General features: G+C 43.8%; 2 protein-coding genes across 7 annotated transcripts in view; one reads left to right on the plus strand and one right to left on the minus strand.

Annotated features, from left to right (window-relative positions):
* The window catches only part of MORC4 (MORC family CW-type zinc finger 4), a 118160-nt gene that overhangs the window by 387 nt on the left and 91636 nt on the right, over nucleotides 1–26137 (minus strand). Inside the window, exons 15-17 of one of the 6 annotated variants that reach the window (XM_037821620.1) lie at nucleotides 24500–25193; nucleotides 23942–24187; nucleotides 23514–23600 (exon numbers count right to left, since the gene is read on the minus strand). In XM_037821620.1, the coding sequence (XP_037677548.1) occupies nucleotides 23520–23600; nucleotides 23942–24187; nucleotides 24500–25193 (1021 nt within the window). In that variant the 3' untranslated portion in view covers nucleotides 23514–23519. Of the gene's footprint in view, nucleotides 1–22557; nucleotides 23601–23903; nucleotides 24188–24499; nucleotides 25194–26137 lie in introns of those variants that run through there. The other 5 variants (XM_037821618.1, XM_037821619.1, XM_037821622.1 and 2 more) reach the window with 5 other exon arrangements.
* CLDN2 (claudin 2) lies at nucleotides 9599–12410 on the plus strand. The gene has a single exon (XM_037821624.1). The coding sequence runs from the start codon at nucleotides 9742–9744 to the stop codon at nucleotides 10432–10434; it is 693 nt and encodes a 230-aa protein (XP_037677552.1). The 5' UTR covers nucleotides 9599–9741; the 3' UTR covers nucleotides 10435–12410.

Here is a 26137-nt window from a genome sequence, read left to right on the forward strand (position 1 = left end):
TTATTTTCTGAATTCTTTGCAATAGAATCTTGTCTTTTTCTAATCAGGAAAAAAACAAGAAAGGATTTTTCCATTTGGGGGGAAACTCATTTGCTGCACTGTACCCCACAGAACTTTTGGGAAACCCAAATGAGATAGAGTAATACTGCTATTACAAATGAGAGGCCAGCCACTTCATGGCTACCTCAGCCCCACCTTGCAGGGACATGCTCTTTGAAGTCACCAGAGTCTGATCCTACTGCACACATGTTTGTCCTTGAGTCTTGGGGTCAACCCTAGGGGTGGCATAGGGCTGGGGCTTGCTGGAGAGCAAGGTTGTATGCGAAAGGCCCAGGGAGCTGTAGGCAGTGCAGGGCTGCCCTGCAGTGCAGGCTGCTGGGGCACTAGTTAACAAGACTGTGTTTATGAGGCTTATTTCCTGCTGGGCCTCGGGGCTGCAAGCCAGGGACACCTAATGGGCAAAATAGAGCCCCCTCCTCTCACCACCCCCAAAGTTGGAATGTTCCGAATTGCTCCTTGGGCCAAAACCCCTCCCGAAGGCCTCTCCTGGGCTCACAAAGGTCACGACACAAAAGCCCAGCTGGAGTTTTTGACAGAAAAAAAAGCACAAAACCCACCAAACCTTTTTGTTTTTTTTAAGCACCTCAAGCTTCCACAGCCTCCAGGGTTTTAATTCTGATCTGTATAAATCTCTGACCCAAGGCTCAGATTTGCAGATGGATTTTGCAAAGCTGTGGTTAACAATTAGAAATCCTTTATCACTTCAGCCTGGGGCCCCTCGCACCTGCTCCCTCCCCTCAGCATCCGTTCCTCCAACTCTGAGGGGCATCTCCTCATCCAAGGCTCTGAGCAAAGAACTGCTCCGTAAGTATCTCAATCCTAATTTATTTGCCGCCTTTTAAATTAATCTAGGTGGGTCCTTCGTGGTGGTTGCTATCATTTTGCTCCATGGGTCACCTTGGGTTTCCAAGTGAAGGGCACAGAAGGGGGAATTCAGGTAGCACTTAGATTGTGGTATTTGTTTCCTCAAAGCTATCGTAGTTTCCAGTCTTTGAAACTAGAGGGCCAGAGGAAACACTCTTCAAATTAGATGATAATTTCTGGCTGGATCTTTTGAGGGCAAAGGCTGGGATAAAAGGATGGGAGGAAAGAAACTACAGTTTACCTCTGCCTAACTAGGGGGAGCTGAAGCAGACTTGAAGGTGTGCTCCATCACAGCCCAATCTGGTGCTTTCTTTGGCGTGAAGGCTCTGGGAGTAGGCAGAAGGTGTATTTTTGAGTGAAGCCATAAAAATTTCCCCTTCAAACCCTCAATTAACTCTTTCCCACCAGTCTGCAAGTCTATTAGAAATTCCTTCTTTGGATTGAGGCATTAATCTCTTCTAGTGACCTCTTTGAAAATGGAGTTTTAACAAAAACATTAACAGCATTTCTAGCTGCAGAGATTGTAGGTGATGTTTCTTTTCTAAATTCTGCCTTTGCATGTTTTCCAGTATTCTAAAGTGAGTTTGCTTTGCTTTGACAATCAGGACAAAAATAATCTTCTTTTTAAAGCAATTAGAAAATCTCTCAATCTGGTTGCAGTTCCCTGAGCTGTTATCAATCAATAGAAAGGTGAACTGTTCCAAGGACAACCTTTCCAGAAAGTAGGGCTTCAAGGGAATGGCTTTGCCAGTTACTAGAGCCATCTATATCTGGGGGTAAGAGGTGCAGGGAGGGAAGCAAAGTTTCTCAGATTCCTCTGAGGAGCTTGTGAGATCAAGAGATGAAGAAATAAAGCTGATTGACAGAAGATGGTTGTGGTGGCCTCCTTCACTGCCAGGAGGCCTCAGAACTCCATATGTTCTGCCCAACTCATTCTTACGAAGGTGCCCCCAAAGAAGAGGTGCCATGAACAAGACTCTTGGAGCAAGCTATGGGGAGAATAGCAGGGCAAGTGTACAGACAAGAAGGGGTTAATTCAAGGGCCCGCTGTCAGTCTTTGACCCTCCTAATCCTCTCCTGCATTTCCAATCCCTCCCCTAAGGAAGATTAGGTAAGGATCCTAAGTGGAGCCTTCTTGCCCAGCCTTTGGCCCATGGAGAGTGTTGGCCCCGTGCCCAGAAGACAAATTCAGCTGGCATGGACTAGAGTTCTCTGTTCCTTCAACGCAGCCAGAGCTTGGCTTCTAGGAGGATCCTTCAAAGAGAAGAGTTTCTTTTAAAGTTGCCTGCTTCTAATAACAACTGTTCAGTCTTCTATATTTGTCAGAGTGGCTTCCTATTCCCATTACTACCTTATTTGAGAGTTAAAACCTAGGAGATGAGCAAACTAGGGCTTGGAGAAGTTAGGGGACTTCCTCAACAGGTTAGAAGCTTCACTTACAATCTTTCCAGCTAGAAGTGCTGTTAATGTTTTTGTTAAAACTCCATTTTCAAAGAGGTCACTAAAAGAGATTAATGCCTCAATCCAAAGAAGGAATTTCTAATGACAGACTTGCAGATCGGGACAAGTTAGGTCTTTTGATTCTTGGGCCAGGGCCCTTATTCGAAACCCTGTCTGTCCTCACCTCTGCTGCTTCTCAGATGAAAAAAATCATACTCTAGCCTGGTCCATCATCCAATCACTTGCTGTTTTGCCTACCCCTGCCTTCTGGATCCTAGCTGAATGCTTACCCACCTTGGGCCATTTCTCCCAATTGAATAAACTGCAACATCTTATTGTTTCTCGTGACTAGCTCTTCCAAGTCAGACTCTTTAGAGATTCCAGGCTACAGTGATGGCATTTTCTTGACTCTGCCCTCTCACTGTCCCTAATTACTTTTTTACTTAGAAGGAGCACATGAGTCAGAACTGGCTGTGGAGAGAGGTTCTTCTCTTGGGGATACTGTTGATTCTCTCAGGAAACTCAGGTTGGGCCCTTCTGCTGTCACCCCAGGAAGGCTAAAGCAGGAGCTGCTTCTCGTGGTGGTGGTGGTGGTGGGGCGGGGGAAGGAGGTCCTCTGGGCAGGAGGTCCTCTCCCTGAAAACCCCTGGGTAGCTCACCAACTCTCACAGAAAGTACAGATATAGATAGGAAATACATAGGAAAAGTATTTAACCCAACCTTGATGAGAAGGGGTGGGAGTGGGGGGTGCAAGGAAGACTTAAAAGGAGAGGGTGAGTCCTGAAGGATGACAAGCAATTAGCCAAGCAAACGGCGGATGGTAGAATAGCATGCTTAAGGCTTGGAGACAGAGAGAAAGGCAAATTCAGAGAAGTATTGTGCTTAGGTATAGCTGGAGCATGTGTGTATATAGAATCAGGGCCTGGGGGTGGAAGTTAATGGTGAGAGATGAGGATGGGAAGAAAAGCAGGGGTCAGACAATGGAGCACTTTCCTGGTTGCCTGTGCTAGGGAATGTGAACTTCATCCTGAAAGCAATAAAGAGCCCCTGAAGTCTTTTAAGCATGGCAAAGGAGTGGGGTGGCAGTCTTGATTTGATTTCCATTTTAGAAAGATCCTTGACTATAAGGTGGATAATTGATTGCAAGGGCAGGGCAGGAGTGGAATTAGAGAGACCAATTTGAGGTGTTTGTGATATTTTCAAGTGGACAAAAGACTAACGTTTGGGCAGTGGAGGTGGGGAGAAGTGGATGGGTTCAGGATATATTTTGAAGGTAGAACTGTTAGGAATTCACAACTGATAATATGTCAGGAAGTCAAGAAGAAAGAAGAGGTGAGGAATCAAGGATGACTAGCTTGGGTTATTGGATGGTTGGTGGTTCCATTAAGATAGGGAACAATTTTAGGAGGAGTAGTTTGGGTGTGGGTAGAGAAGGAAGCAGATGATTTCAGCTTTGCAAATGTTGGGTTTGAGGTACTGTTCCGGTTTGCTAATGCTGCCATTATGCAAAATACCAGAAATGGATTGGCTTTTATAAAGGGAATTTATTTGGTTACAAATTTACAGTCCCAAGGCCATAAAAGTGTCCAAACTAAGGCATCAACAAGAGGATACCCTCACTGAAGGAAGGCCGATTGTATCCAGAACACGTGTCAGCTGGGAAGGCATGTGGCTGTTGCCTGTTGTTCCTTCGCTCCTGGGTTGTGTTTCAAAATGGTGTTCCTCAAAATGTCTCTGGGTCTCTCTTGGCTCCTCTCTCTCAGCTCCTGTGCATTCTTGCTTCTTTCTCCCAGGGCATTTCTCTCTAAGCTTCTGGGGGGGTTCTCTCTTAGTTTCTCCAAGGCAAACTCTGGGCTTCATTAATTAGTTTAGCATCTCCAAACATCCTTTTGTCTGCATCTCCAAGTGTCTCCAAGCATCAGCTTTTAACGGCCATCTCTAAAAGTCTCTCTCAGCTGCTCTGAGCTCCTTCTGTCTGTGTGCTCTGATAGGACTCCAGTGATTTAAGTAAGACCCATGCTGAATGGGTGGGGTCCACACCTCCATGGAAATAATTCAATCAGAGGTTCCACCCTAATCAACAGACTAATCAGTCTGCCCCCACAAGATTGCATTAAAGAATATGGCTTTTCTGGGGGAAATAATATATCCAAACTGGCACAGGTACCATTAAAACATTCAGGTGGAGCCATTTCAAATGCAGTTGAACATACAAATCTTGAGTTCAGGAGTGAGATCCATGCTGGAGATATGGATTCAGGAATCATTGACATAGTGACAGAGTAGATGAGATCATCACTGGAGAATGTCAAGAATAAGAAGAGAAGTCTAGATGAAACCTGAGGGGAATAGTCAGATTAAAGAGTGGGCAGAAGAAGAACTTATAAAGGAGACCTAGAAGAATCATTTTAGGGAAAGGGAAAACTGGGTGTGTCGTTACTGAAAACAAAGGAGAAGACACAAGGGGAGGTACAAGGTGAGATGAAAGAAATATGACCATTGGATTTTGGGACAAGGGAATTGTTGATGACGTTGGTAAGAACATTTTCAATGGAGAGCTGAGCTGATGGCAGAAACCAGACTGCGGAGGGCTGAGCAGTGAGTGGGGGGGGGGGGGGAGAAGTAGAGATATTTGTATATTTTTGTTTGTTTTTGTTTCTGTTTTTTGTTATTTAAGACTCTTGGCTGCAAGGAGAATGACCAAGATAGAGTAATAGCTGGATAGGGAGAAAGTAGGGTTGGGAGCTCAGAAAGAGTGGTAAATATTTGAAGTATTCACCAGGGGGATGCTTACCAGGGAGAAGTAAAGGATATTCAAGCAGCACTGAATGCCCCACAGAGATGCACAGTCATGAGGTATTCAGGATAGGTACAGTTGTGCCCACTTTAGTGATAAGAAAACCAGTGCCCAGAAGGGACTTTCTCAGTGTCATAGCAGGTAAGTGACAGAGTTGAGATTCAAATTAGGTCTCCCTCCTCACCCCCCATCAAATGTTTATTGGCTTCTGATCCACACTGCTTTGCATCAACATTGGCATTGTCATATCCATCACTGGTGAAAAGTATTGATCATCAGCCATGTACCCAATGCCGCAAAGTTACAACAGAAATTTAATATATGGTTTCCACCATCAAGTTGCTTAGAATTCGGGTTGAGAGACAAAATATTCAACAAGTACATATACATATGGTGTGATAAATATTATCTATACCTCAGTTTCCTCATCTATACAATAGGGGCTATTAGTATCTACCACAAAGTGTTGTTGTGATCATTAAATGAGTTAACACTTGTAAAATGCTTACAATGGTCACATACAAAACACTATATAAGTAGTTACTATTGTTATTGTTATTATTATTACTATGATGGAGGTAAGTAAACACAAGATACTATGGGAACATGAAGGAAGGGAGGGGCACCTGACCCTGGCTAGAATAAGAGACATCTGAGCTGAGTCCTAAATGATGAAAAGGCATTAAACAGAGGAAGAAATGGAAGCAGGGCATTCAGCATAGAAGGAACAGCCTGTGCTCAGGTTTGGAAGCAAAAGATAACATGATATGATTGAGGAACTGAAAGTAATTTAGTTCCGCGAGAGTATAGAGTATGAGAAAGGCAATGTCAAGAGATGAAGCTTAAGAGGTCATGGAGTATCTTTAAAGCCTACTACAAATCTACAGTGGTCAAAACAGCATGGTACTGGCATAAGGGTAGAGCTATTGACCAATGGAATTGAATTGAGAGTTTAGAAATAGACCCTCACATCTACAGACAATTGATTTTTGACAAGGTGGTCAAGTCCACTCAACTGGGACAGAGCAGCCTCTTCAACAAATGTTGCTTGGAGAACTGGATCTCCATATCCAAAAGACTGAAAGAGGATCTCTATCTCATGTCTTATACAAAAATTAACTCAAAATGGATCAAAGACATAAACATTAGAGCTAAGACCATAAGACTTTTAGAAGAAAATGTAGGGAAATATCTTAAAGATCTTGTGGTAGGAAGTGGTTTCCTAGACCTTACACCCAAAGCTCAAGATGAAAGAAGAAATAGATAAAGGGGATCTCCTCAAAACTGAATACTTTTGTGCATCAAAGTACTTTGTCAGGAAAGTAAAAAGGCAGCCTACACAATGGGAAACAATATTTGGAAACCATGTATCGGATAAGGGTTTAACATCTGGAATATAGAAAGAGATCCTACAACTCAACAACAGAAAGAGAAACAACCAAATTAAAAAATGGTCAAAAGACATGGATAGATACTTTTCTGAAGAGGAAATACAAATGGCTCAAAAACATATGAACAGATGCTCAACTTCACTGGCTATTAGGAAATGCAAATCAAAACCATAATGAGATACCATCTCACACCTACCAGAATGGTCATTATCCAAAAAAAAAAAACCAGAAAATTACAAGTGCTAGAGAGGATATGGAGAAACAGGCACACTTATTCATTGCTGGTGGGAATGTAGAATGCTGCAGCCATTGTGGAAGGCAGTCTGGTGGTTCCTCAGGAAGTATAGAATTGCCATATGATCCAGCAATCCCATTACTAAGTATATACTTGGAAGAACTGAAAACAGGGACTCAAACAGACATATGCAAACCAATGTTTATAGTGCATTATTCACGATTGCCAATAGACAGAAACAGCCCAAATGTCCATCAACCGATGAGTGGATAAACAAGTTGTGGTATATACATACGATGGAATGTTATGCATCTGTAAGATGGCATAAAGTCATGATGCATGCAACAATGTGGATGAACCTTGAGGACATTATGTTGAGCAAAAACAAGCCAGAAACGAAAGGACAAATACTGTATGGTCTCACTAATATGAACTAACTATAGTGAGCAAACTCTGTGAGTTAAATTTGAGAACACTGGTTATCAGGAGATAGAAAGAGGGTAGCAATTAGGCATTTGATGCTTAAGGAGTACAGAATGTTTAACAAGATTGATTGTAAAGGTTCAGAAATGAATAGCACAATAATGTGTGATGGTAGCACAATATTGTAAGTATAATGAACAAAGCTGAGTGTGAATATGGTTGAAGGAGGAAGGCTAGGGGTATGGATGGCACCAGAAGGAAAGATAGAGGATAAAAACTTGAACTGTATAACTTAGTGAAACCTAGAGTAGACAATGGTGGTGGTTAATTGTACATGAATTTTTTACATGAATGAGAACAAATGTATGTCACTATCACAAGGTGTTAAAAATGGGATAGTGTATGGTAAACTAGGGTCTGTAGTTATCAGTAACACTGTAATATTCTTTAATTAATTGTAACAAAGGCAATATACCAAAGCTAAATGTCAATAAGAGGGGGATATAAGAGAGAGGTATGGGATTTTTGTTTTCTTTCTTTTCAGAAGAAATGGAAATATTCTCATATAGATTGTGGTGGTGAATGCATAACTATGTGATTATACCAGGAGCTGTTGATTGTATACTTAGGATGGATTGTATGGTATGTGAATAAAACTGTTTAAAAAGTAAACAGAAAACTACAGAAAAAGAAGAAAACTACAAACAAGTTTGAACTTTATCTTTTAGGCAATGGGAGCCACTGAAGTGTTTTATGTAGAGTAGCAACTTGATCAGATTAATGTGTTGGAATATCACCTTGGCAAAAGTGTAGAAAATGAATTGGAGGAGCCAAAATTGGAAGCAGGATCAGTTAGGAAGTGGTTGCAATAGTCTAGGTGAGAGAGGATGATGAAGCCCCGAACTACGGAAGTAGCAGTGGTGATAGAGAGAAGGGAGCAACAGATTTAAGATATATTCAAGAGGTAGAATGGTGGGACATAGTGACTGCAGGATGTAGAGGAAAAAGGAGAGAGAAGTGTCAAAGATCACTTCCAGGATTTTGTTCTAGCACGAAAGGATGGCTAAAGGTTCATTCAGTGACACAGGTAAGAACTGTTTGGGGAAGGGTGCAATGGGGTAGGTGATGAGTTCTTTTTTGATCATGTCAAATTTGAGATGCCTTTGAGATTTCCAAGTAGATATTCTAAATAGAAGACTGATCTGACAGTCTTGAAGCTCAGGAGGAAAGTATATGCTAGAAATACAGATTTGGGAGTGCCAGGGGATGGGTGGTAGATTAAGTCATGGGAGTGGATGAGATTGCTCAGGGACACAGTGTTGATTGAGAAAAGGATAAACTTCTGAGGAACACACACATTTAAATGATGAGTAGGGAAAGAGAAATCTTGAAGAAGGCTAAAATGGAATAGCCAGATTGTGGTGGGTTGAAGAATTAGTGGGCTGGGGGGTCTTGTAAAAGATGGGGAGAAATATGAGCCCTTGACCCCTAGTAGCCTGAAGCTTGGTGAGAGTGGGGGCTCCCTGACCACTGTAAAATCCTGGGCAGCTCTCAGATTCCAGAGGATTGGCTCTAAAGTATGCCTCTTACAAAGCTCTCCATTCTAGGGCAGCTTCCCTTTCCTCTGCCTGCCCTAGTGACCTGAACAGATAGCCGAAGGAATTTCAGGGCCTCCTCCAGGCCCTGGAACAAACTTTGCTCCAGAGTCCTCCCACATCATCTGAGAGGCAAAGGGCTTGTTGGGGCCTCTATTAGGAGACCATACAGGAAATGTCTGGATGTACTTACATGCAGAAGTCCTTAGTCTAGCCTGGAGAGGGGGATTTGGGTAGAGTTAGGAGTACCTGATCTCTCAGAATTGTGTACAGAAGGCTTTGCTGCCTGCCCCAACCTGCCCTGTCGCAGATTTTCATCAGGGGCAGGCTGACCTGGGGCCAGCCCAGTGATCCTGGAGATTCAAGAGGCCACCAACAAGCTGGTGTCCAAGGCTGAATCCTAGGACCTGGGCACTGTTCCTGGGCAATGTGTTCAACAGCAGGCCTTGCAGCCAGAGCAGTGGAAGCCCAACAGCGTGACCCGGAGTTAACACAGCCACCACAATTGCCACTGCTATCACTACCTTCTCGAAAAGCAGCCACCAGTCTGGCTTCTTGCTTTGTCTGGCTGCCAACCTAAGGCATGTGCCTATGCAGGAGGCGATGACATTTTGGCTCCACTTTCAAAGTTTTTTTTTTTTTTCTTTCTCATGTGTTATTTCTAAAGATAACAAAGGTCAAAAGGCATCCAGCATTTTCTGGTTTCTCATAAGCTTCTGGTCAATATTTAATCTGGTTTATGGATTTTTTTTAGGTCTTCTAGATGCCTTCTTGAGCCTGCTTGTGGCCACCCACAGATACTTGTAAGGAGGAGAGAAGTCAACCTGGCAGAGACACTCTGAAATGAGGGATTAGAGGCCAAGATCCAAGGAGCAAGAGCTGCAGCCAGAAGACAAAGGAGCACGCCCTGAAGACACTTCTACTGAGAGGTCTGCCATGGCCTCGCTTGGCCTCCAACTTGTGGGCTATATCCTGGGTGTTCTGGGACTGTTGGGCACCGTGATTGCCATGCTGCTCCCCAGCTGGCGAACGAGTTCTTATGTGGGGGCCAGCATTGTGACGGCAGTTGGCTTCTCCAAGGGTCTTTGGATGGAGTGTGCCACGCACAGCACAGGCGTCACCCAGTGTGACATCTACAGCACCCTTCTAGGCCTGCCCGCCGACATCCAGGCTGCCCAGGCCATGATGGTGACCTCCAGTGCAATCTCCTCACTGGCCTGCATTATCACTGTGGTGGGCATGAGATGCACAGTCTTCTGCCAGGAGTCCCGAGCCAAAGACAGAGTGGCGGTAGTGGGTGGAGTATTCTTCATTCTTGGTGGCCTCCTTGGCTTCATCCCTGTCACCTGGAATCTTCATGGGATCCTGCGGGACTTCTACTCCCCATTGGTGCCTGACAGCATGAAATTCGAGATCGGAGAGGCTCTCTACTTGGGCATTACTTCCTCCCTATTCTCCCTGGTAGCTGGAATCATCCTCTGCTTTTCCTGTCCATCCCAGGGAAACCGCTCCAACTACTACGATGCCTACCAGGCCCAGCCCCTCGCCACCAGGAGCTCTCCAAGGCCTGGTCAACAACCCAAAATCAAGAGTGGGTTCAACTCCTACAGTCTGACAGGGTATGTGTGAAGAGCCAGGGGCCAGAGCTGGGGGGTGGTTGGGTCTGTAAAAATCAGTGGACTGCCCCCCCACCCCAGGACTAAAGGTGAGGGACATTGCCACTGGATCTTGTCAGAAGGTGTTGCTGAGGATAGACTGACTTTGGCCATTGGATCAAATGAAGGCAGAGCTGGTGTAACAGCGTGCAGGTTGAATTGTCAAGGATCATTGCCAAGCCAGCCTTTCTGTTTCCCTCACCTTGCCCCCCACCTGCTGAGTCCCCAACCCTCAATTCCAAATCCAACCCCCTTCCCTTGGCCATGCCTCAGAGGCTCCTCTCTGCCCTTTTTGTTTACCTGGGAATCCATCCCAAAACCCATGAATCACATCCCACTGACTGACAGTCTCTGTGATCAGGGACCCTCCCTCTGGCTAAGGTTGGCTCTTAAGCTCATTGCTAGGGATTAGGGGGAAGAAAGAGTGATGGCTTTAAGGGTATGGCTCTAACCACCTTCTTAAGCCTCCTTCCAAAGAAACTGATTGGCCAGTAATGGGCTCTGGAGCCTCCTTCCCCCTCCTGTTATGACTCCCCAGTGTCCAAGACTGGTTTGTGCATGAATTGAAATAAAGCCGTCCCATGGTATCCAGGGAAAGGAGAGCAAATAAGCACAGGATGAGAGCTAGAGAAGGCAGCCTGGGACCAAAAAAAGACCAGCACAACTGTCCGAGGCATTTTCCAGAACTCCCTCACACTTCTAGGTCAGAGATCAGACCTAGGCTGATGGCTAGAGGAAAGCCCAAGGGAAGAAGATATGGTGGAAAGCAACAGGCAGCAGCAGACTCTGACTCCACTGAGGAACTGCCTCAGAAGCCACAGCCTCAACTTTGACTGAAGGTCCTGCCTTCCTCGGTGGCACCTGAACTGATCTCCTGCCTAAATGACAAGGCTAAGGAAGGGCCCTAGACATTGGTTTCCTTAGGAACAGGAAGCCAGTTTTTGCTAGAGATGCCCCTTGACTGGGGGTTGACCATGTGGGAGCTATGAGGGGCTGAGGAAGATACTACTCCTTCTCAACACTGACTGAGAAAGAATAAGAACTTTGGTATCTAAGAAGCTGAATGGACATGTGTGGTGGCTCCAGTGGGTATTTGTGCTGGGCCAGAGAGAGGCAGCTTCCCAGAGAGTCTCTAGGCCTCATGGAAAATCAGCTCAAAGGCTGAGGTCAGGCCCCTTGGAGTCTACCCACAGAGCACTACAGAGCCTCTGAGAAACTATAGTAGCATCAGGCCCCCTGTCACCCTTCACATTCCCCCACCCCTTCACCAGACCTTCCAGTGTTGCTAGAGGACATCTGAGGGCTCTGACATGGAATATCCATGCCCAAGGTGCTGGGCTCGTGATCTGACTGACAAATGATCTGTTGCCTGGGACTACAGTTGAGGTGGGAGAGTAGAAAATGGTTCCCAGGCACAGTTCCAGCTCCAAGGTCTGAAAATGCTCCGTTTCTCCTGGGGTAGGAGTTGAGGTAATAAACAAACCAAAGGCATTTTTTCCTCACTAGCCTAAGCATGACCAGCTTTTGAAAAACTCCAGTACCCCGCCTCAAACTTCAGTGCCAACAGAAGGGGTCCATTCATTATGACTAACATTTCTTTCACCTTTCTACCTTCTTGCTTGTGTTCAAGCTGTTCTCCCAACCTGGAAGGCCCTCTCTCCTTAGCCAAGTCCTCACATGCTTGGAGAACTTGCTCAGCACCACCTCCTTCATTGAGCCTTCTCTGACCACTCCAACCCTCCTCCAGCCCTCAATGTATGAATTGCTTATTTAATGCTTATCATTCACAATTTTTGATTGATAGTTTTCTTTTCATGTGTGTCTGTCTGATCTCACAAGTACACTGTAAACTCTGGGAGGGTGGGGGGCCATGTGTTAGACCTCCCTGCACCCTCTCCCCAGACTATCTGTAGTTGGGTATACAGTAAGTGATCAATAAACACTTGTTGATTGAGTAATTGTTTTGTTGTTTAAAAGGGCAAGTGTGACTGGAGGGAATTGGGCTAAGGGGAGGGGTGGAAGCTGGGCTTTCTCTCCACTGGCTGGACAGAAAATTCTAGACTTTACTGGAAACATTAAGAAAGTAAGACACATCTCCACCTCCACCCCCCAAAAATTCTAGCCTCTTTATCTTGCCCAGGACCCCTCCCATTGTGCAACAATTGTTTCATTTATTTACTAAATGGTATTTATTTCTTTCATTCTCTGAACCACCATTTTGAGGAACTAGATCTGATTATATTTCCATTTGGGAGATGGGAAAACTAAGGCCCATACAAGTAAAGAGATTTTCCTGGTGTTGGTGTCCACTCTCCTGACTTTCAAAATAGGTCCCTGATGCCCCAATTACATTCAAAACCGATAGAAAAAGCCTGCCAGGGTGTCCCAAGCTGTCTAATGAAAACAATACTTTATGGCCAACAAGATAACAACAGGAGCACATACTGGAAAAGCAGGACCAATTCACCAAGTGTACCACCTGGAACTGTCCCTCCTGCCATGCTGGCCAGCTATCTCACCAGGAGGGCTGCCAGGCTTACATTCTAATAAGACACACCACCTCAGTTCCAATTTGGAGGTGTGTAAGTTTGGGATGCCAATGATTTGGCTCTGGTCTAACCTCATTAGGAATTAACAAAGCCTATTTCATAAAGGTATTAACTGTGGCAACACTGACAATGATGGTGTACTATAAGATTTAGCCTCACCAGGTCCTGGACCTACTCGCTAAGGCTTACTCTACTGAGGATGCTCAGGCACATAGGAAATGGTTATCAGACACCTCTGTTACACCAGATACTACCCTTGAACTCCTGAAGGGTAGTTGGTGCAGAGGCTACGATGCCAGCATCCAAGCCCATTTAGAGGAAGTGGTAGTAGGCAGGAAGAAGGATGGAGGGAGAGGGATCTCTATATAGAAGCTTAACAAGAGGTCATGCCTCTCTGGTCTGGCACCAGGAACCCCAGAGCCCTTGCTGGGGGACCACTGGGGGATGGGAAAGGGGGTTGCCTTGCTGACTCTGCCGCGCCGAGTGGGCAACAGTCTGGTATAGGCTCTGATGACCCACCATCTGACAGCCGAAACACTTACTTTCTGAGCCACTGATTTCACTGCATCCCGGACTGCATCCACCCCATTGAAGCAGGCCTTTTACAGGAGAACCAAAAAAATGGAGGCTCAATGACCTGAGTAAATTCCCTAAGGTCACAGAATGCCAGAGCCTCCAGTTGTGGAGATTCTTCCCACAGCAATGTGGGTCCAGGATTTCTGTCTCAGGAGAGGTATTGAGAGGCTGTTGCTCTCCAAACTCCTGCAGTCCTCCTGTCCCTCTGTCTGTCTTTGAGAGAACTAGAGCATAGTGCTTCTCTTCATTTTAAGATGACACTGGCCTGAAGGCTCTCCCTCCCTTTGTAATTCTGGGAAGATTCTATGGAAAGAGTTAGAAGTTTGTCCTTGACTAGAAAAACCAGGGCAGAGCTGACAAAAAGCAATCTTTTCCTTTTGACTACGTGAGCAAGAACAGCTTTGCTCTAAGTAGTTTCCTAGAAACCCCTGCATCTGGGTCCAAGTTGCACAGCTTGCAGCTCACCCCTTTGCCTTCCGTCATAAAGTAATTTAGATTAGCCGTAGGCCCAGAGGATAGTGAGGCCATTGTGTTCTTGCCCCAGCCTCTTAGCTCTGACCCTTGCTCAAGGAGAGATGTTTCTGCCCTCCCTCATTCCTCTAATGATAAATGTGACTCATATTTTCTTCCCCTGGAGGCCACAGTGACTACTAATATGTGATCATCAATGGAGGAAAAGACTGAAACCCGCTTCCTAGTGGAAAAGCAGGCTTCAACTTTCAAAAAGACCTTCATCCAGCCATTCAACCAGCCATCCAGCCAGCGATCCAATTAGCCTGCCCACACTGAGTTCTTACTGTGTGTCAGGTTTTGAGTATGACAGTGTTGATCAAGGTAAAATCTGTGCCTTGTAGGAGCTGACAGTTGATCTAAGGAATTTAAAAAATGGACACCTAACTGCAGTGCAGGGCAGAATATTATCTGTGCTGTGAGGGATCAGAACAAAGTGACATAGGGGTGCTGGGGGCTGATTAAAAAGTTATGTTAAGTCCCCTCAATCCTCAATCCATATGAAATGAGGTCTGACACTACTTGAGCTGCTGGGGGAAAGATGATCATAAGAAACTGCTTCCTTCAGCCAGGGGAATATGGGAACTAGAGAAACAGAGTGGAGAAAAATCCTAAGGAGGCAACAGGGATAACCAGGCTAAGCCCAGCACTGCACAGGTAAGTCAGAATCCTTTGCGTTTGCTTCACAGAATCCCTAAGTAGCTCTAAGGGAAGAAGTGACCCTGGGGCTCAGCCTCTCTTCCCTCATCTCCTTCCTTTGGGTAAGTTTCCGGAAATTGCTGGTGGCAGCAGAGGCAGTGCCCATTCAGGTAACCTGGGGCCATTTGGCTCTGGACCAGAGGAGAAAAACAGGTATGGGAGAAGAGAAAGAGGAGACAATAGGCGCCCGGTGCTAAAGGAAGGCAAATGAGGCTTTGCAGGGTCAACTCTTCCCCTCCCACTCGGCCCTTGGCCCTTGAACGGGGGATTCTTTTGTGCTTGTTCCTGCCCACTCTGGGACATAGAGGCCCCACGCTGGGAAGTCCATGTGCTCCTCCTCAGCGGGCTGATGCCTGGCCTTCACCCAGGCTGGTCTCCCTGCCCAAGCGGCTCCTGGCTTTGATGAGAAAATGTTATCTCTGGGTGGGGAGGGGGGAACCGCAAACAGGAAGTTCAACAGGTTATCTCCCTCTTTTGCCCTAAATGGTGGCTCACTAAATGCTGTGATGTGATCACTGATGATAAAATATTAACAGGCTTTAATAGGCACAGTGATACTAGAGGCTGTATTCTGACCATCCCCTCCACTCCACACAACCCACCATTTCCCTAGGAATTGTAGCTCAGGAATTCCTAATTAACCATTGCCTACCAAGTGATCTGCCCACCCCTTCCAGGCAAAGGCTATATGTTGCCGTGGAAAGAACCCTTTCTCATCAGGATGGCAGAGATTTGGTGTTTCCTAGTTCTAGCTCAGTTCCACATGAGCTGTGTACCCTAGAGCAAGTCAATTCCCTTCTCTAGGCCTCATTTCTTTGTATGACAAGCAGGAGCGTATTAGGGCTTAACAAAGCAGGAAGCCACCTTAAGAGGCAAATCCACTTCACAAGTCACCTCTGAGGAGAACTTCAAAGAACTGTTTGCAAACATTTATGGCCTTAAGGAGATAATATTCAGAAGACTCACTTACTTTTGAAAAGGTATTAGTGAGTGTGAAGGGATGTGAAATTAGATGCCAAAGGAGTCGTGGGCAGTTTGGCAGGCAACCTAGCATTTGAGTCGTAGCTCCTGTTCTCCAATAGCCCTTTCAGATTGTGTGATATTTGACAGGAAGTTCTGTGTGGATTGCTTAGGAGAAAGACCAGTCTCACCCCAAGTACAAAGAGGAGAATTTGTAGCCTCTTCACCTAAATTTGTTTCTGAAATTACTCAATGGGAGGCATTTGATGATATTATGAAGGGATATTTGATGATATTGTGAAGACTACCCTCTTGCGTTAAAGGTACCAAATACTTTGATTAAAAAGCAAGTATATTTCTGGAAAGAGCAATACTTTCAGCCATTAACACCAAAATTTGTACTAGTTTCTCAGTTTAGCACTAAAAGGAGCCAGAATGAGATGATGAATACAATGGGTTTAAAAATTACAACAGCAATTCAGAGCCAATAGACACTGGAATTTGGGGTAGCCGGGGACTTCTCTGAGTACCACACACATCCTTCAACTAAATGACACTTGGACAGCTTCAAAAAATGGAGATGAGGGAGAAATCAAGAAAAAGACGAGATGGGAAAGGTGGTGTTATCCTCCCCTTGGGAATTCCAGAGGCACCTCATATGGTTAATTTTACTCCTCCGTGTGTAATAATAAACCAGTATGTTCTCAAGTGTCACTTTCTCACTCCCCAAGAGACTTGCCCAACTCAGCGCTGTCTGGGTCAGGGGTGGAGTGGGGGTAATGCAAAGGAGCCAGTGAGAACACCCATGGGCAGAGACCAACAAGTCCGAGACCTCCTGGAGTGTAAGAATAGAATCTTGATGCTTGTTTTGATATCAGGAAGGCTGCCAAGTAACAGCCGTAAGTGAAAAACCCAGTCAAGAGGAAATGAATGTCCATGTTGGTTGGAAGGATATGTGTTACATAAGTGAAGAATTTCCTGATCATGAGGGCAGTTAAACATTGTGTGGGATTGTGGACCTTTCTTCCTTGGAAATTCTCATTAATGTGGGCTGGCTTTAGCATTATCCTGTCAAAAGGAAGAAGAGTAGACTAATGGTTTTCAAGAAGGGGAGTATGGTGTAGTGGAAAAACTGGCTGAACTCTGGAGTCAGACAAACCTGGGTTTGAATTTTAATTCTGAACTTTGTAGCTGTGTGACCTTAGGAAAGTCACCTGAATTCTCTACACTTCAGTTTCCTCATCTGTAGATTATGGATGATATCTGCCTCCCAGGGAGGTTATGGCATATAGTAAGTCCTCAAAAAATCATAATTTTTATTATCTAAGCATATTGGGGACCTAAAGAGCAGTGTCAAAGGCACAACAAAATGTGTGTGCCTTTGGAGGTAGATGAGAAAGTATATTTTCTATCACAGATTTAAATCTTTATTAGCGAGGAAATATTCTTAGGTCAAAACTTCTCAAGATTCTTTCTAAAGATCTGAACACCTTGAAGACTTGGGTAGGCTGCTATTGACACAGCTAGGAAAAAGCAGATCTACAAAGTTGGAAAGGAAAGGGAGGGTAATGGCCCTTATACTTTCATCCAGATCTGTGAAAATCTGGGGTGGAACAGAACCATGATCGACCATGTCACATTGCTAGAGAAAAGTTCAGTCTAAGGGGACTTCCAGCCTGGGGATAACTCCCCAATCTTAGAGGAAATTTGGGGACTTTGCCACTTTCCTGCTTCATAGTCTCTGAAGACTGTTTTAGCAGATTTAACGTACCCCGCCCCCCCACAATGATTCAGAAGCCCTTGGTCCATTCTGTTCTTTATGCTCCAGTCAAATTGGATAATTCACTCTTCTCAAATTCTCTTGGGTATTCCTGTATTTGTTCCCCACCCAGTCCTGGGACTTTGCTCATTCTATTACCTATTTCTGGAAAACCCTCTCCACATACCTCCCCTTCTCCAATCCCTCCAGGTCTCCAGGCCCATCTGAACTACCCGATTTTTTGGGAACTTTCCTGGGCCCCTGCCTAGAGTCATTTTGCCCGCCCATAAAAACTCAATGGGTGTATGTATGGAATGTGTTTGGCACAAAGAAAGCATCCCAAAACATTTTATTCTTATTTAAAAGTGGGTTGGGGATTCCTGATGATTCCCATAAAAACTTTGGGTTTGGGGATGGAAACAAGTAACAAATTTCTTCTTGCAGATTTTATTTTCCATTAGAAAATGAATGTTATTTATGTGTCACTTAATGGCTAAAGTTTTCATATGCCCTAGATTACCCAAGTCAGTTCTCATTTCAAATTGCCTAGTTTATCTAACCATGTACCCTGACTTTTGATTAAGAAAGTATAGTTCCTGTATTTCCTCTCTACTTAATCTAAGTCATGATTTAAGGGCGTTCTTGGCACCATGCACAAGCTATTCTTTTGGGGAAATTACACTTGACTTGGCCTGACTTCACACCCAGCATTCTTGAACAGACCCCCATGCTTCACTACTAATACAGCACTACAGAAAGAGGTTTTTAATTCGTAGTACAGAATGTCAAAACATGTTCTATCTGGATATTGCCTTTAGGAATTGAGGGCCTACTAATTAAGCCCATCTCTAAATTTTTACCCCAGATTATTTGCAATCACTTCCTGTCCCCAAAGATTTCTGACCTAGTCCCCTGCCAGGTACCCATATGTTCATCCAACAAGGATGTGACAGGGACTTGCTTCCTTGGGACAGGTTCTCTCTGCTCTTTGCTTATGGATAGCTCCTTTTTCTTCTCTTGAATAAATAAACCATCACCGTTCTTGGAAAAAGTAAACAGAAGCCTCCTCTGGATTTTTTTTTCCCTCCATTTATTTCTCATTCTCAAGATCTGGTCTCTACAGCCTTCTCCTGGTCATGGTCTGTAATCCTCAATATTTTATATTGTGTATTTTGTATTGTGCTCACCACTGTATATCACACAGCACATAGTAGGTGCCCAATAAAATACTGTTGACTGAGTTTAAGTGAAGAACCAAATATATAATTACAAATTATGAGAAGCACTATGAATTAAACAAAACAGGAAGCAGTGATAGAGAATAGGGAAGATGGAGAAAATGGGCTGTCAAGGAAGGCATGGCTGAGGAAGTGACACACTAGGATTTGATGGATGAGGAATAGCCAACCATGCCGGGACTGCAGATAAGAGCACTGCAGGAGAGGGAACAGCATGAGTAAAGGTAAGCACTTGATATGTTTCAGGAATAAAAAGGCCAGCATGGGTAGACCATCATGAGCCAGGGGAAGAGGAATATATGATGAAGAGTTGCATGAGACAACTTAGAAGAAGGTAGGGGGGGTCTCTGCAATCACTAGCAAATCTTCCTGTCCCTGGGGACCAAGGATTTCTGGCCTAGTCCCCTGCCAGGTGCCCATGTGTTCATCCAACAAGTATGTACTGAACCAGAGCTTTACGACAAATACCATACAATGAGTTGGCTTAAACAAGAATTCATTGGCTCATGATTTTAGAGGTCAGACGTCCCAAATCAAGGCATCAGCAAGGCCATGGTTTCTCTTGGGGTCTATAGCATTCTGGTGACTAGCTGCAACCCTTAGGGTTCCTGGATGTGCATCTCTGCCTCAGTCACATGGTAAAGTCCCTGATTTCTCCTATGACTTTCTCAAACTTCTGGCTTCTCTTTTTAATAAGGTCTCCAACAACATCGATTAAGACCCACCCTATTCAATTTGACTACACCTTAACTAAAAGTAAGATCTTCAAAAGGTCCTATTTATGAACGGATTCATACCCACAGGAATACAGCTTAAAAACAGATGTCTTTTGTGGAGGACATGACTGAATCCCCAACAGGCATCTTAAGGAATTTGGATTTTATTCTAAGTACAGTGAGAAATCATTGAAGAGTTTTAAGCAGGAGAGTCACATGATCACATTTGTATTTTTTAAAAAAATCACTCTGGCTGTAGTGCTAAGACAAGACAATTGTGGGAATAAGAGTGGAAGCAGGTACACCAGTTTGGAGTTGCAATAGTCCACAGAAGATGACAGTAGTTTGGATTATGGTAGCTGTGGTAAGAGTAGATTCAGGATATAGTTTGGAGGTGGAATTGACAGACTTGATAATTGATTAGATGTGAGACAAAAAGAAGAGGAAAATTAAGGATGATGTGCCAGTTTGGATATATTATGTCCCCCAGAAAAAGCCATGATCTTTTAATCCAATCTCGTGGGACACTGGGATTAGGCTGTTTCCATGGAGATGTGGCTCACCCAACTGTGACACCTTTGGTTAGGGTATGACCTCTGATTGTTTCCATGGAGATGTGGCCCTGCTCATTCAGCATGGGCCTTGATTAGTTCACTGTCTTATAAAAGCTCACAAATAGGACCTCAGAGCTGCAACTGAGACATTTTGGAAGATGGCCATTGAAAGCTGACATTTTGGAGAACGCCATTTTGAAACACAACCCAGGAGCAAGCAGACACCAGCCACGTGCCTTCCCAGCTAACAGAGGTTTTCCGGACACCATTGCCCATCCTCCAGTTAAAGTACCTGATTGTTGATGTGTTACCCTGGACACTTCATGGCCTTAAGACTGTAACTTGTAACCAAATAAACCCACTTTTCTGGTGTTTTGCAAAGTCAGCATTAGCAAACTGGAACAGATGACTTCCAGGTTTCTGGCTTTAAGAACTGGGTGGGTGGAGTTGCCATTTTCTAAGATGAGGAATAGTGAGGGGAGGAACAATCCTGGGGGTGGGAGGATGGCATACTGTTTATTTTTAACGTTTGTTTTTTTTGAAATGTCTGTGAAACATGTAAGTGTAAATGTTAAGTAAGCAGCTGAATATTTGAATCTGGAGCTTTCTGATAAGGGAGACAGGACAAGGCAATTTGATTAAGAACCTTATAGCTAGCACAACAAGACTTCAGTGTTCAAAGGGAATCGTCATGTTTGCCCGGGTTAATCAGAAAATTTCAGAAAAAAAGTTGACATTTGAGCCAAAGATGACAAGGAAGAATATTCCAGGCAAAGGGAATACTTGAAAAAGTTAAAATGAGAGATTTCAAGTTGTGTTTATTACTACAATAAAAAGTTTTTTAAAAACTGGAGGAGAAAATCTCAATGCATGTTCAGAAACTGAAAAATAGTTGCTTGGATGGAAAGTAGTTTGTATTCAGAATATTGGAAGATAAGTCTAGAGAGGATGGTTGAAGCCAGATCACAAAGGGCTTTGAGCACCATGCTAAGGGATTTGTATTTTATTTGGTGGGCAACTCTTAGCACTAGCAAGGTCTTTTGAGCAGAGGTGTGACCCGATAAGTTCATTAAGAGCACCTTAGTAACAGTGAGCAAGGTGGACTGATGGAGTGAGAATAAGAGGCAAGGGAGACCATCTAGGAATCTATTTCAATTATCAAGGAATGAGGTAATAAGGCCTTAAATGTTGACAGCAGAAATGGAAAGAAAAGGGCCAATGTGAAAGACATCTGAAAGGAGAATTATGATTATGTTAACCTAACAAGAAAGCCAGGAGGAAGCAGCCACTTTTTTCTTCTGAATGCCTTTTGTCTTCACACTAGATCACATAAGCTCTGTAAGGTAGGGAGACACTTTTCAATCATCCCATAGTGGCAGTCAGCACTGGATAAAGGGACTTCATGGAGGTATGGTTTCACAGCAGATAGGTAACAAATAGGTAGCTCTGGTATTGTAGTGAATGGACTCACACAAGTAACTTGCTGGACGAAGCAGTATGGGACAAGGTAATGGGCTGAGAGCATGAGTAAAGATGAGTTAAATTTCCCCACCTTTTTCCTTTTAAAAGTTCAATTGCCTGCCCTTCTTTTTACTCTACCCCCTCACCCACCCAATACACACACACGCTGAACCATCACTGCTCTGAACTTTTCTTCTCCACCAGACTCCTATCCATATTGTTCATATCTGTACAAGGTCTCACCCCTTCAGAGCCCCCATTTGAACAAGCATCACTGAGAGAAAAGCTGAATGTGCTCCTCCTCCTTCAGTAACATTTATATTTAGACAACTGTAGTTTTCAGTATCATAATCCAAATGTCTAAAATAAAAATCAGTCATGTGGGAAGCTATAGCTGTGGTAAGGTGGAGGGTAAGGGGGCAGGGGATATCTTTAACTACTCATTGTAATGATGAAGCCTGGCTTTGGCCTCCCTCCATTCCTGGCATTCTTACTGGAGTATTTATGACTGGCTGCCTTTCAAAGGAGGTAAAATAAGCTGGGAAATGTTTTCTGAAGTAACTGCAGAGGAGAAACAGAATGAATGTCCAAAAACTTCCTCTGGATTAGCTAATCCTTTTTTGCCATTGCTTGATTCTACCAACTTTTTATTGTTTCTCCTCTACTTATTTTTCACTGTTGGTATATTTTTATGTGTTAATTGTTCACTGAACTCTTTGGAGAGTATGTGCTATATAAATACAATAAAGCAATGAATAAATAAAATTCTACTTTTACAAGAGTCTAAGTTTTATTATTTCTGATACTATGAGATCTACCCCTCAACTCAGCAATAGCCTGAAGCTTATGTAGATGTATTCTGAGGGCCATCAGATAGATCTCCCTGCTCTAAAATACCTCCCCCACTACCTAAATTTCCACAATTTAGAAATACATATTTGTTTGATTGTGGATGGTTTGTTTTTCAAGACTTTCTTATTAAAATGCAAATACCACAGAGGTGGGGTGGGATGGTGGGCCATGATTTAACCTTGGTTCCCGTTACATGAACCCACCACTCCTACCAACCACGTTTTTCACATTCCAGTTTTTTCTGTGCCCTTGTTCATGCTGTTCTTCCCAAGGTAATGTTAAATATAACATAAATGATAAATAAAACATTACCTTCTATTTTCATGGTTTCTAATTTGAATATCTAAATCCAAGCCTACTCATTCTTTTTTAAACAATTTATTTTTCCAACATAAGGAGAATAACAGGTTTATTATAGAAAATTTGAAAAAGGCAGGAAGATAGGAATAAGAAAAAGCATCAATCATAGTCTTACCATCTAAAGAACAGCCATCATTAACAGTGTGGTCGTGCTCATTCTTTAAACCTTACTTTAGGTCTCATTTCTGATGTGATGCCTTCCTTGAACTTCCTCCCCAGATCTTCTATAACATGTTTGTACCACTCATGTGTATGTGTCACACACTTCTCTGTATAGTTAACTTGGTATGTGTCCTGTGTTTCCAACTAGATCGTTAGATGCTTGAAGGCCGAAACCATGAGTTATACTCCTTAGTTTACCAGAAAACACCTGGTACGTTGGCCCCATATTTGCTGATTAACTCTAAATGAATACCAACCATTTAAGAAAGGATATGAAATAAGCCGAGTATCTAGGTCAAGAAATTTAAAGCTTTCAGGTCACCCAGCTTGGTGACTATTGCTTTTCTGTTGCTGGACTCTTAAAAGCCTATTTAACTGGCCTCTTTCCCCAAACCAAAATTGAGTAAGAAGCAGACTGATTAAGAGCCAGGATTTACTCAGATTCTCTATATAAGGCATAATGGTGAGAGAGAAAAAGAGGCGGGAGGGGAGACAGGGAAGGAAAAAAATGGGAATAGAAGTTGTGGGGAGGGGAGGGGAGGAGAAAGAAGAGAGGACAAGAGAGGAGAGCAGAGAAGATAGTCTGGTGCTCAATCCAGTATGTGATTTGCCTCCAGCACCGTGTACAGGATCCCATCCACTTGTTCTGAGTCATACCCGATCTCACGAAGCTCCAAGTGAGGGAGGACAGAAGTAAGGAGATAGCTGACGTGGATACGCAGCCGCGTAAGCTTTGCCAAAGCCCTGTATGATGGAGTGAGGGGGCAGGAGAAGAGATGACATGAAGTCATTAGCCAACAAAAAAAAAAAAATGAAGCTCCTTAAAAATGGGCCTACGTTTCTCAACAATTACGTTTCCATTAGCTAGAAAGAAGAAAGCCACCAAGCACAGAGAAACTGGCTGCCAGCTTTCTAAGAAGGAATAACTCAATCCTTGGTGGCCTACAAATTAAGGCTTCCTCCCTTATCTATGACCATTAACTGGGGATCTGAAGGGATGCTTCCCATTACCACTCACAAGCTGGTAACTAAACCTTAGTAATTAACCTTTCTAGGTCATCTCCCTCTGGGGTCCGGTAGGAGACCTGAGCCTTCTGCAGCACCTCCAGGTGTGTCTCTGTCTCCTTCAGTTTGTCTTTTAGTTCTTGCTTTTCCTCTTTGGTTCTTTCCAGTTCAGCTTTCAGAATCTGGAATTCAGCTTGGCGATAACCCATGTGTTTCTTGCTCCAATACAAGCCTTCTGTCTCCTGGGTACTGTAGGTCACTAATTCATGTTGGACTTTCTTGAATTCAGAATGCCAGTGATTCCTTTCCTGTTCCAGCTCCTCCACCTGTAGTCCAGGAAACAGAAATTCAGTGACCCCACATACGACTGAAAACTAAAGAGAGTGCCAAAAAATGTCCCTAATATAGTCACCCTGCAATTCCACATACATATTGCTCTACTTATGGACCATTTCAATCCCCAAAGACGGGAGGGAAGCCGTTAGGGTTCACTCAATCTAAGACACAACACAGAAACACTCAATGACATGTTTTCTGATATAATAAAGGCCAGAGAACACGAAATCATCACAGCATGAACTCCCTGGTAACTTGGTTATAATGGTCTCTCATTACCAGTGGTAAGGTGTTGCCCTAACCTTTTGCTGGAACAAATTCCTTTCAGCCAAAACACGTTCCAGTTTTTCGTTGGTTCTCTTCAATTCTTCCAGCTCTCTCTGGTTCTTAATCTTGGGTGTATTCTGACCTCCACTCTCCTCACAGCCTCTTCCTTTCTCCCCAGTGGCTGCAGCAGGGATTGTGGCAGAGGTCACAGAAGAATAAGGCACCAGGTTCCAGGATTCAGCTGCTTTCCTTCTCTCAGCAAGCTCCTCTCTGTTAAAAGGAATCAGCTGAATGGGAGCTCCTGAATCTCTAACACCTTTTGCAACACCAACAACAGCTACAAAAGGTCCCTTGTTCCCTTCCTCCTTGTTTATGTTCGTGCTACCTCTGTTGGATTCTTCTGCTACCAATCTTGGCATCTGATCTTCTAATTCTTCAGGGAGCAGGGACCCCTGGAGTTGGTCTTTGGCTCCTGAATACAGACCTGAGACCTCCCTACTTGGGCTAGTATTCTTGCTTGCTTCTGGGTATTCTGGGAAAAGATAGGGTGGTGTGCTTCTCTCAAAACTGGATTTATCATGGTTGTTCTCCCCTTCTGGGTAGGCAATAGCTGCCTCTACCCTCCCATAAGGGCCAGGCATGGAATAATCTAGAGGAGGTGTTGTTATCTCATTCTGGAGCCTTCTTCGTTTCTCTACAGGTTCTTCACCTAGGATCCATTTGTACTTACTGCAAAAAGAAGAGGAAATTACATTTTAAGCTTTCACAATACAGGCTAAGTATATTCTTATCCTATGGAGCCTCTCCTCAAATTTCCCACATTACAACAATCTCTAGCTGTTATCTACAGAACATTCCAGGTTAGGAATCAAACCATATCCCCCAAACCCCAATCCCCTTCATTATGTAGCTGGCTGAGACAGTAATTGGAGTTAATGGGGAGAAGCTGAAAGGCATGAAGGGTCAGCATCTGGATATAACAGAACCAGGTTGACCTTGGAAAGAATTCTGAAAATAGCATTGAAACTAGCCTGACTCAGAAGTTTCCTAAATGCAAGTAAAGGAAGCAAATTAACACACACACACACACACACACACACACACACAAAATCCCCTAAAACAAGAATGGAAAAAAAGGGTCATAAAAGGGCTAGTGGAGTATGTAGAGGAGAATAGAGCCAGCTCATTAGTTTTAAAGTGCCACAAAAACCTTCCAACATCAAAGACTTATAAACATCTTTATATTGCAACAGAACACCATACAATTCCTTTGCCAGCCAACTGGACTGTGGCTACTGCCCATTATTCGCTTGTAAAAGTTAATTAAAACACAGGGCCCTTGTTAGAAACAAAGAAACTGAATCGCCCAATTCAAGTAATTTCTCTTTTACGGCAAAGAACTCCCATCTGTCTGGTGCAAGCAGGCACTTCCTCAGTTCTTCAGAAAAGCCCGGCATGATGGCCTCAAATCACCTTACATTTTTCGCTGCTATATGCACTAATGATTGAAGGAATAACAAAACAACTTGTGCTGGAGATATCCACAGGCAATTTTATATCATGCAGCAGGACTGGAACCCAGTTTCTACCCTTGTAACTACTCTGCCCTCTCTCCAGATAACCAAGGAACTTCAAGGTAAAAATCAACTTTCAAATTTTCAATGAAAAAGAGT

This window comes from Choloepus didactylus, chromosome X, assembly GCF_015220235.1.
Source record: "Choloepus didactylus isolate mChoDid1 chromosome X, mChoDid1.pri, whole genome shotgun sequence".
Classification (NCBI taxonomy): domain Eukaryota; kingdom Metazoa; phylum Chordata; class Mammalia; order Pilosa; family Megalonychidae; genus Choloepus; species Choloepus didactylus.